General features: G+C 46.6%; 1 protein-coding gene across 1 annotated transcript in view; it reads right to left on the bottom strand.

The window, feature by feature from the left end:
- LOC138568761 (mucin-2-like) overlaps positions 1 to 12,338 on the bottom strand; it is a 78,189-nt gene that overhangs the window by 14,979 nt on the left and 50,872 nt on the right. Inside the window, exons 7-8 of the mRNA XM_069646544.1 lie at positions 11,543 to 11,596; positions 8,633 to 8,792 (exon numbers count right to left, since the gene is read on the bottom strand). Coding sequence (XP_069502645.1) covers positions 8,633 to 8,792; positions 11,543 to 11,596 — 214 coding nt within the window. The remainder of the gene's footprint in view (positions 1 to 8,632; positions 8,793 to 11,542; positions 11,597 to 12,338) is intronic.

The raw sequence follows: 12,338 nt of genomic DNA, 5'->3' as shown, positions 1-12,338 counted from the left end.
TTGTGAAATTGCTCCAACCTAGTCAACAACACCTTTGACACGTTGCTCCCTACCCTGTAAAGACAAGAACTGCCCTGGCATACCATAAGATCTGGTATCATCGGAAATAAGTTACATGACCACTATTTATTTATTTATTGGATTTTGTATGGTGCCTATACACAAGTGTTTCCAGGCACCACAAGACAAGTTGGGGGGTGGGAGGGGGGTAGTATAGGAAGAAAGTTGAACAACAAAAAACGGTTATATTGGCCTTGTGACAATCCTACCATGTAAGTGCGAGACAAGTCGGTAAGTGCATGGGGGTAGAGGGAGAAGTGCAGGAGTTGGGTGCCCAAAGGGAAGGGGGTGGGCAAGTGCTGGGGGCAGCAAAACGGCAAGTGCCAGGGGAAAGATGGGGGGGGGTTGAGTGTGGTGGACAGGGTGGACCAGTTTAGGGCTAGTCCTGGGAAGGGAGCCAGAGGGCAAGTGCTGGCAAGGGATGCTGGGGGGTTAGTGGGTAGTCTGGCCCCTGTATGACTCTGAAGGGACCAGACCAGTCGCAGCGGCAGAGGGAGAGTTAGCACGGGAGGGGGAGAGAGAGAGAAGGAAGAGGAGGAAAGGAAAGTCTTATGGCATTTCCAGAATTTAAGAAGATCAGGCTCAGGTCTGAGGGGAGTAGGGAGGTGGTACCAGAGGGAGGAACCAGACAAAGAAAGGGATCCACCTCCCAATCTCTGTTTGGCAAAACGTTTGACCTGCAGAGAGTTGGAGCCAGAGGACCGAAGGACTCTGGCAGAGAGACATTTAGGGAGGAAAAGTTGGATGTAGAGAAGACCCAGGTTCCAGACAGCCTTGGGGATGATGCAAAGGGTCTTGAATTAGATTGTTGCAGTCACTGGGAGCCAGTGGAGAGATTTTCGGGCTGGAGAGATGCGTTCCCTGGGCTTGAGGCCAAGGATAAGTCTTGCAGTTCAAGTCAGGATTAGTTGAAGGGGGGCGAAGGGAGGAAAGAGGCAGATTGAGGAAGAGGTTATTGCAGTAGTCCAGCATAGAGAGAACCAGGGCTCTTGAGATGTGGAGCTTCTGTTGGAAGGTGAGGAATGGTAGAATGTCCCGGAGAAGGTGTAGCTGAAAGTTGGACTTTGTGGCAAGGTCTGTGATGTGTAAAAAGAAAAAGAGAGAGAAGTCAAAGATGATCCCAAGGTTTTTTGCCTCACAAGTGGGTAAGTGGAGGGGACCCAAGGCGGCTGGCCAGAGAGTGGGGGGGGGAACAAGGAGCAGGCATCACAATGCTAAGGATCTCTGTGTTACTGGCATGAGGCAGAGATCAATGGCAGAGCACCATGCCTGGATAGCAGTCAGGCAGTCGGGTAGGAAGGAGGAGTGGAAGGACGTAGAGGATGGCTGCTTGAAGGAGAGCTGTGTGTCGTCTGGAAATGAGGGGAGAAGGTGGAGATCAAATGGACCAAAGGGGCCAGGTAGATGTTGAAGAGCCATGGAGATAGGATAGAGAGCTGAAGGACGCCACAGGTAGAGATTGAGGTAGAGGAGAGAAAAGGTTTGAAAGGAAGGAAGTCAGCCACGCAAGTGCCCGGTCTGTGATGCCTAGGTATCATGGAGACAGTTTATGAGGATGGAGTGGTTGACTATGTCAAAGGCAGAAGAAAGAATGAGAAGGATCAGAACAAAAGGAGTGTTAGAGTCCAGGTTAGAGAGCAGGTCTTCATAGGTGAACTATAGAATTGTAACATCGGAAACATGACAGAGGAACATAATTGAAGCTAAAAGGGCTGCTGGAAATATGGTTAACTAACATCTCTGCCATACTATTAGATGCCGTTTTCCCATAGGCCCCAATAAACTGTACATGCTCATAAACTAGAAAAATAAACCGGGGTGCATAGCCATTCATCTTTCCCAAACACATAAAATAGATCCTGCTACTGACAATCACAATCACTCATTAAAAAAAAAAAAACATTATCAACAAATGTATGTGAAACTAGAACAGAGCCATCACAATCCTAAACCCCTGTCAACCTATAAAATAAATAAACAAAATGAAAATAACCCCTATTCACAGTGCCACTTTTCACGAGGAATAGCTAGTCTTTATAGTAAACAATAAAAAAATAAAACTGAAATGGATCCATAGCATTTAAAGAGCATAACGGGCGAGGGAGCCAGGCAATCAGGTTGCTCAGGAGGTGGGCTGCATTTCATGATCCACGCCAAAATTCTGAGGAACCTGGAGGCTGCTGAAACCCTCCCTGACATCTTCCCCCACCCCTCAAAATCCCCCCAGTCTCTAGTCCCTTGTCTCCCCACCCTCGACCCCACTTACCTGATTGGCATGGAAATTGAAGAGTTGAGCCACGCCTTTCATCTCCACGGTGGCCATCTTAGTTATGTATAATTGTATGAACCGGACGGTGCAAGCGCACCCCGTTCCTACAACCAAAATACATTGCTGTCAGCACCAAGGGTTTTCACATTGAAAACCTGGGGGGCTAATAGCAATAAAACCTGATTCAGTCTGCCAGGTCGGGTTTCATTGCTATAATATATACATCTGTGGGTTGAGTATGGTACAAATAAACCGGCTGAAGAATGGTTATCTAATACAGCCAACCTACAATAGAGTTGGTTCAAGAGTGTAGCGACAAGGATGGGCATTCATTTAATGCTATTTGCGTGCAAAGTATTTAATTGGGCCCACGCAAATACTCGCACAACCTGAGGCGTTGCTAGGGGGATGTGGGGTTATAGTCCCGGGTCTTTTGGTTATAAACCCGGATAGAAGCTCAGGGGCTACAACGAGAAGTTAGCTAGCCCAGAGTCACAACAGTCCCGACATTAGCGCAGCCCCAGATCTTTTCCAGACCTAGAAACACCACTGCCCACAACTTGTAGTCCCAGCATTAAATACCTCACTGCGAGTAAACCGACCGACTCCTCTTTGACAGGCTTCGCATGGATAATGACAAAATACTTGCCCTGCCTTCCAGACCTCTTCGTATCCCACAACCTTTCGAAGACCTTTTGCTAAACCCAATATAGCAACATACTTTTTCCAGTCCCCTAATTCCAACTAAGCTTAATTTGCAAAGACTTTGACTAAATAGACTGCAACACCCATTTATTTATATGTATTTAAAGATGTATATCTCCACTGCAGGAGCTGTGACATGGCTCTAGTAGAAAGAAAAAAGGAGTACCGTGCACGGTCCTAAGTAACCCAAACCTAAAGGCAAAAGGTGGCAACCGGTCCAGGTTCTTCAAAGAAATATAAAAAAAAACAAGAATGTACGGTACCCGCCCAACTCACCACAGCATTTCACTGCATTTGGTGAACAGCCGCTATGCCGCATTTTTTGCTGCATAATTGAGGGATGGTATGGGGTTTAGATATGTTTTAACTTGCCTTTTATAGTAGTGTGGGGTGAGGGAGTGGTGGGGCACAGAAGGGGCGTGTGGGGGACTTACTACCCATAAGAACATGCTGCAAATGATGCTTTGAAACGGCCACTGCGGTGAGTTGTGCCTGATCTGAATTAACACCAATGAGCAACATCGCATACTAAAAAGCACACTTTCACTTTCTTCAGACAGATTGCTGGACCAGATCGAATACAAACGGTACCCAGTCAATATATCTAAAACATTACAGAGTGGATCATAATACCGAAAAAACACGGCAAACATTAATTAAATAAGTAAAGGGTAGTGGTGTAAAGGGGTTAAAATGCGTCAGGATGGGGTTGGGGTGGCGTTATAAGGGTAAAAAAATGTAGGGTTTGGGGGACCCTCCCCTCCCCCCCCAAAAAAAACGAATTCAGTGTTTTTCAGTATTTTGTCTGCAATGAAATATACCAAAGAGTCATTAGCATGAACCTTCCCATGGTCAGCAAGTTTCCTAAGGGAGAACTAGAGCTCTCTGGCTTCCAGCCAGGCACCCCTCGAAGCAGTACTTTAGCTAAACTACTTGAAAAAGCCCCTAGCAGGCACAACAAAGAAAAGTCAATACAGATACATCCAACCAATCAAACTAATGCCACAGGTCGAAGCTGAAAGCTAGAATAACTATTAACACAGCAACTCCAAAGGCATTATTAAGACCCATACTCTGGGATTAGGCTCTCTAGAGGCAGAGCCTCTTAAAACAGAGAAAACAACTAACTATCCATCCTGATCGATACAACATTGTGGACAACACTGACCTAACTAATTTATCCCGACATGATTGTCTCGAGTGGGACCACACTCACGTGCAAACCCTTCTTTGTAGAGGATGGCAGAGCTCAGGTCCATCTAGGCCAGTTTACAACTGTCCCTCACCTACAGCGTCCCGCAAAGCTGGGCACTATCCCTTTAAAAGGTGTCATGTGTACAACCGGACTCAGCATCACTCACTGAACGATTCCCGCCGACTCTGCAACTCTGTATCAATGGCAACTTGCTTCAACTTGGGAAAGAAGCAACCAATGACAAGATGAGCACAGACTCCCTGGCCAAAGTCAGCGGCTCGAGGCCGGGAAACAAGCTATCTCTCAATGGTTGAATGCAGGAAATACTTAACATCATTGAAGCACAATCCCAGACAAGCTAGCTTTGAATGGCTCAAAACATGGATAATCCCCAACTACAAGAGATAGATCTTAAAAGTGGGTGTTCCGTTTGATTGCACAGTGTATAGCCCTTGCTTAAAATGTTAATCTCATCACAATGGTCCTCCCATTAATAAAACTTCATCCACACATCCGAAGTGACGAGGTCTATGATTCTTTGGCGCATGGACCACGGGAGTAGCTTTTGCGTCTGTCCACCAAATGAAGCAATACTTTTTGTTCAGAGAAAGATGGCGGGACGAGAGCAACCCTGGGCCTCACAAGGCCACCTCACATATCCACTGAAATGGCCACATTGGCAGCCTGTCGATCAGAGAATTATCAAGCACGCTGCCTTACGCGCCACAGTTGAACGGAACCAAAGACCCGATCAACCGCCCCTCCCACCACCCATCCAGACCAATCAGGACCAGCGAACAACATGTGCATTGCCGAGCAACTGCTGGCCGGCGAACCAGGGTGCACGGCTATGGAGCAAGCATCCACTGTACGTGAAGCAATGGCTGGACGTATACAAGTTTTATAAAGCCTTAAAAAGGAGCTCCTTAAACTGGACTTTCCCAACACCAATGGAGCGCACCTCGTCATCAACAGCAAATATCACTACTTTATTTATTGTACTTCTCGCTTCCCTATTACAACCAACCATTGTCACTGGGAGGCGGGCTCATGGCCAGGTTAATGTTTCAAACCCCTCATGCCCCCGTATTGTCTCTTTTCCTCCTTCCCTTCTCTACTCCTGGGAGTGACTTGCTTTGAGTGAGGCGAGACACAGATCCCAAAAAGGTCTGGGAAGCCGAGTCAGGGTGGCAAGCTTGTCTGAGATTGACGGCCATGGTAAATGGTACAATTGCAGGACTCACACTAGGGGGGTTGTGCTTGGTCCCCCGCACCCACCCACCAGCATTATCTGCATTTGCGGATGCCTATCCTGCCTTCCGTCCTTGGCAACAGTGCGGAGTAAAGGAGAAGAAGGGCCATGCTGACATGCAGATGGCACTTTGGCGTGAACATTGGCGGCGCCATAGGGACGGTCTGAAGGGCAGGGAGATTAGACAGGGTGCAGCTGTAGGCTGAAATCTGGTGAGTGTTCTGTTAGGTCAGGGGACTGCAACCTGTGGCTCTCCATGCGTGTTGGACTATGCCTCCCAGCAGCCCTCATCATTGACTATGCTGGCTGGGTCTGGTGGGAGTTGTAGTCTAAAAACATCTGGAGAGACAAAGGTTGCAGACTGCGGCATTAGGTAACGTGATGAGAATAGATTCCCCATGTTAACCTTAAAGGCAGTGAGATAATGGGGTGACCTTGCCCCACAACAACTTTCTGGCTTTTCAAGTCGGGGCGGGGGGTGAGTGGTTTCTTTGGCCAAAGTGTGTAAAATAAGAGGACAACCCAAGGGTACGGGATCCTTTCCTAGTATGTGCCTAATTATTAATTACACATTCCAGTTTGCAGAGAGGCATGTGTGTATGCCAGGAAGAGCCTGGTAAGTAAGTCAAAAGACACGTTACGTTACCTACGTCGGTTGGACTACAGAAAAACAGCTGGATGGAGTCTCTGATCTGTATGATAACATTTCTGAGAAGAGCTCAAGGCTCAGAGATTCCCAGATGCCTCTCCATAAATCCCAGATTCCCAGACACCTCTCCATAAATCCCAGATTCCCAGATGCCTCTCCATAAATCCCAGATTCCCAGACAATTCTCCATAAATTCCAGATTCCCAGGCGCCTCTCCATAAATCCCAGATTCCCAGGCGCCTCTCCATAAATCCCAGATTCCCAGACACCTCTCCATAAATCCCAGATTCCCAGACGCCTCTCCATAAATCCCAGATTCCCAGACACCTCTCCATAAATCCCAGATTCCCAGGCGCCTCTCCATAAATTCCAGATTCCCAGGCGCCTCTCCATAAATCCCAGATTCCCAGACACCTCTCCATAAATCCCAGATTCCCAGACGCCTCTCCATAAATCCCAGATTCCCAGACGCCTCTCCATAAATCCCAGATTCCCAGACACCTCTCCAAAAAATCCCAGATTCCCAGGCGCCTCTCCAAAAATTCCAGATTCCCAGCAGCCTCTCCATAAATCCCAGGTTCCCAGGCACCTATCCAAAATGTCCAGATTCCCAGGCACCTCTCTAAAAATCCCAGACTGGGGAAGAACCACTCAAAGCAACATGCTAGTCGCAAACTGTAGAGGTGGGCTCTGTTTCCAAAGTATAGATTATCCCACCCCCACAAATCACTGCCAACAAAAAGGAGACATGTTGCAGGCGTGTGATCGACTGACAAACATACGGTAGCCTTAAAGCATATGTCTGCCATGCACACATTTACCTGACTCAGAAACATATATTCCCAGGCATGTGGCTAACACCGTGCATCGCGACGCACAAGCATATGGCTGACGTCAAATCATATGGCTGATTAAAACACACATAGCTCAATCACAAACGCATGGTAGCCTCAACAGCACATGCCGATCATACACACGTATGACTCACTCACACACATAGCTGAGTCCCAGGTATCTGCCTTACTCACACAAGCGTATAGTGCCTTAGAAGCATGTAGCTGGCTCGCCACCGTATGGCTGACATGCAGGAATATGATATGATATGATATGATGTTTTATTTATATCTCGCCCATACACAAGTGTTTCAGGGCGTGACGAGGCAATGGAGGGGTACAAAGGAGGACAAAAACAATGATTTTACTAGGCCCAATGACATTGAGAACGCGCAAGTGCAGGGGAGAGGGAAGGGTGAAAGTGCAAGGGGCAGAGGAGGATTGAAAAGTGCTGAAAAAGTGATCAAAACAAAGAGCAGGTGGTTCGGCCAGCGACATGGCAAGCTCACAGTAATTCTGTGGCTTCAGAAGCACATGCCTGACTCACAAGCATTGGCTGATTCACAAGCATGCGGCCATCTTTCAAGAATATGGCAGGCACACTATAATAATATAGATTCAAAATCTTATGGCTGGTTCATAAACATAGGCTGTTGCTGAAGCATTAATATAACTGACTCACAAACATATAGCTCACTCACAGCCATATGCTTGAGTCATATGTCTGACTCATATGACACATCTATTTGTTTATTTATTGAACATTTGTATGGTGCCTACATATCAAAGTGTTTCCAGGCGCTGCAAGACAAAAGGGGGTGAGGGGCAGTGACGGTCCTACTAGGCCTTGTGACATTCAGAGCGTGCATGTGCAGTAACAGGAAGTGCAGCAGGGGGAGAGGGGAAGAAGGAGAAGTGCAGGGTAGAGGGGGGCCCAGGGGCTAGGCAAGTGCTAAGGGAGGTCCAAGAGGGGCAAGTGCTCGGGAGACAAGGAATGAGAGTAACTAATGCGAAGGAGGGGGGTGATAGAGGACTCAGTAGGCAGTTCGGGGAGGGTGCCCGAGGGGCTACATGGCTGGTGATTAACAACTATACAGCTCCCAAGCATATGGCTGACTCACAAGGGTATGGCTTACTCACAAGGGTATGGCTGACTCACAAGGATATGGCTGATTTACAAGGATATGGCTGACGACTCACAATGGTATGGCTGATTTACAAGGATATAGCTGACTCACAAGGGTAAGGCTGACTCACAAGGATATGGATGACTCACAAGGGTATGGCTGACTTACAAGGATATGGCTGACTGACAAGGATTTGGCTGACGACTCACAAGGGTATGGCTGACTTGCAAGGATATAACTGACTCACAATGATATGGCTGGCTCACAAGGGTATGGCTGACTCACAAGGATATAATTGACTCACAAGGGTATGGCTGACTCACAAGGATATGGCTGACGACTCACAAGGGCATGGCTGACTTACAAGGATATAGCTGACTCACAATGGTAGGGCTGACTCACAATGGTCTGGCTGGTGTACAGGTACATGGCTGACTCACAATCATATGGAAAACACGTAAGGGTATGGCTAACTCAAAAGCATATGCCCGACCCCAAAGCATAAGGCTGACTCACAAACCAAAGGAAGTGGCTTACTTACAAGCATGATGGTCCACTGTCTGTGACAAGGCATTGTCCTTTGCGGCACTTTATTTGATTGGGACAACTGTTGCTGCAGGCGGAGATGCATGCGTAGGTGTTATTTTTGACTTCTACGCCATTAAAATATGGACTGTTGATCGAAGCCTCCTTGCAGACATCTACCAAAAAAGAGTAGCACTTTAGTAGAGGCCTCAGAGCGGTAGGGGGCATAAAAGAATGGTGAAGGTCATGGAAGGCATATGTCCCAGGTGGTGCGGTGTGGACCAGTGCTCATGGTCCTAGGTCAGTGGATGTGAGTGCGAGCAAGGTATGTTATGGGATACTTAAGTTATGTGATGTACAGTGGCCAGTGGGAGATCCTGGGTTGTGAGGCTACTCCTCCAGAAATAAGATATTGCAAACTGTCATACACGGTGGCAGGAAGACATAGAACAGCAATTAAAAGGAAGAGCCCCTCCCATTCTGTGAAACGATAGAGCAGCAATCCATTGCCCATTGGGAGAAAGTTTCAAGATGGTTCAGATGGCCACTCTACGTGTCGAGGGTTTGCATCAAGGGGCACAGTAGGTTCATTAGACGTCTTTGTCTCATAGACCCTCACCATTCCAGGCCACCACATTCACAATCTGGAGGCAGCCAGCTCCATCTTGGATCCTAACAGCGGGATTCTCGATTGGCTAGGCCCATGTACGATTTAGTAAATTTACCTCCCAGTTCTTCCCTACATCCCTTTGTTGGGCTAATTTTGGGCTGCTCCTCTCTGCACTGGAAGGGTTAATAACACTGCTGCTTCCAGGAACATACCTTGGAACACGAGTTACAGTGCTCGATGTTCCATGGATTTTAGAATTTACCACAAATCACCAGGAGCCCACCACAAGACAGACGTAACCCAGATTCAATGATTTAGCTTACCATTGATCCAATAATGAACGTCAACTCTAAGGACACGCATGGAAATAGGGCCATAGCTGTGAGGATTTTACGATGATATAGGTTTACACTCATTGAATCAACAAAATCAAATACAAGTGCCAGACCCCAGGATTGACATGCTCGGGTAACTGAGTGAATCAGAAAAACACCACATCTGTACCCAGAGCGAAGTCTCCTCGGGTCAGTCTCAATGGTGTATGACATGTCACTCTTGAGATGGCCACTCAGTGTCTGCGGTGGGTTCCAGTAATCTGTTAGAGCTTCACGCGGGCCAAGCAGCACGGACTGACAGCCAAGTAACACAGATTGGAGCCCCAAAGGGATCCTAATCCATAGGTGGTCTTTAGACCATTCAATTACTTCCTGGTTAATTCATATTCAAAAGTGTGTCTTTTTAAGATTGGTGGAATTTTGCATAGTTGTTCAGCCCTTACCAAAGATTTTGAACCAAATGCCGTACATGGGGTTTCGAGGTAAGGTTCAGGGTGTGTTTGACTGAACCAGGTGAGAGCACACCATGCTAGTTCGATTGTCTTGAGGAATGCACTGTAATCATCGACATGTGCGGGAGCATGTCAACGAGATATGCATTGCAATGATTTGGATGCATGAGAGCATGAGGTACATATTAAGCATCATGCCCACAGAGTTCCTAGAGAGTTTTGAGGAAGGTTCCATGAACCCAAGAATAAAAGCGATGAGGGTCAATCACGGACATATAGTTTTAGGATGCGGATCCCATAAAGGTAGCCGGGTCAGTGGAGGACCGAAAATGGGGAGTGAAATGAAAAGTTTCTCTAGAGAAGTGGCATTAACACCATCAATTATGGGGACTTACCTTCTAAATGGGGAAAGCTAGTCCTTATCTATTGCGGAGGAGGCTGTTCAACTCCAATAGAAACGAGCTAGCAAGTGATGTTAGCAGTCTGCCATGACTTTGTCCTGGCAAGGTAGTCGAGTTGCTTGTGCAGATGGCAATCCCACTTTTTTTGGTATGGTTCCATTCTTGCCAAACAATATCGACATACATTTTCCTTTAAATTGCTAGATTGATCCAATTGGTTCTTGTTTTTATTTATTTATTTATTTATTTATTGTGCATTAGCAAAAGTATATGACTTTTTACACTATTCTTTACATATAAAACGTTTCACAAACAGAACCAACAACATTACATATTTCATCTAAAAAAAACATATGAACCATATCCAGAAAAATATCCATACTAAAAACTTTATAAAAATGACCATTCTCATCCCGGTTCCCTTTACTAGTTATCTGGCTTTAGATCTCTCAATAATCTAACCATTTCGGCTGTTTGGTTCTTGTTGGGCTTGCAGTATGGATTTTGTTGCATTTAGTTTGATGGTAATACAGGAGATGAACAAGAGGATAAGTGTCTCCTCTTCTCTGACGATGGATTACAGGATTTACCCTCCAGGAGATTAGCTAGTGCTGCCTTTTTTATTGTAATATATGTATGTGGATGTGTAGGCAGACCAAGTACAGACTATCCCCCCTAACGTTGTACATTAATTGAAGGCCTACATGGAAGGAATGCCTGCATGTAAAGTCTGAATGGAAGCTTTACATGGGATGTCTACAGGGACCCTCTAGATGGAATGTATTCATGGAATGTTTGAATGAGGCTCTGCATGGCAAGCCTGCATGGAAGGTCTGAATGGAAGCTTTACATGGGATGCATTGGAATGTTCGAATGAAAGTTCTACATGGAAGGTCTACAAGGAAAGTTTACAAGGAATGTCTGCACGGAAGGCCTGTATTCACACTGTGTGTGGAGGAACAATCATTCTGAATGAAATGAGGCCTGAAAGGCGATTTCCAGCAAACCATAGGCATCACAGTAAGCTACGGCCAGCATGTACAAATAATGCGCAATTACTGACTGGACATGACAGCGACAGGCAGAGGTTGTCCAGTGAGGGTTTGGCACTGCATGCTCAAGCCTTACCTTTTAGATCCACTGGCAGGAGCCCTGAAGATACTGCAGTGAAGCACAGGTGATCTGGGGAAGGAACATACACACTTGATTACTACTTACCCACTGTATCTGTCAACAGACTTCCATTCTTCCCAGGCTATCCTTCTTATCAGGCTATGCCCAATGGTGCGCGTCACACATCCTGAAATGGTGTTCTAGAAGTCCCTCCTTCAGAGAAAGGCTCACCTTTTAAACCCTGATATGAAATAGGGTCCATTCCTTCCAACACTTTCTTGGGGTAGAGTTTCTTCATTCGTGTATGGGAAAGTGATGAAGGGCCTGATTCACAGAAGGTTTTCCAATGGGGCTGCGCCATTATAAAATGTTTCTGTGAATCAGGCCCTGAATCCCTTCCTTCAAACCTTCTCCTGGTTTACACTATCATCCTACAAGCCCAGATCCTAGGGTAGACTCCCATCTGTTCAGGCCTAGCATGGGCGAGATCTTTAACTTTCAAGAATGGTGAGTAGGCGCAGTACCACACTCTGATCCTTATCCTGGCAAGAGTCTAACCTTTAGACATAGGCAAAGGGCAGTGGTCACACTTCTAGCCATGTCCAGAGGTAGAGTTCCATCTTTTAAGCCTTTATGAAAAGTGCAGCACGATCCTTTGAGCCCTGTCATTGAGTACGCTCCAACTTGTCCAGTCCTGAACCGTGCCAACGAGAAAGGCACCCTCCGAAATCTGCCCTAAAGCCCCATCACTCAAACCCTAAAGTTGGGCATAGTAGAAACTTTTGAGCCTTGTTCCGGCACACAGTGCCAC

Source organism: Ambystoma mexicanum, chromosome 1p, assembly GCF_040938575.1.
Source record: "Ambystoma mexicanum isolate Mex_15411 chromosome 1p, UKY_AmexF1_1, whole genome shotgun sequence".
In the NCBI taxonomy this organism is placed as follows: domain Eukaryota; kingdom Metazoa; phylum Chordata; class Amphibia; order Caudata; family Ambystomatidae; genus Ambystoma; species Ambystoma mexicanum.
Note: the sequence above shows the minus strand (reverse complement) of the source record. Positions and strands in the feature narration are given on the sequence as shown.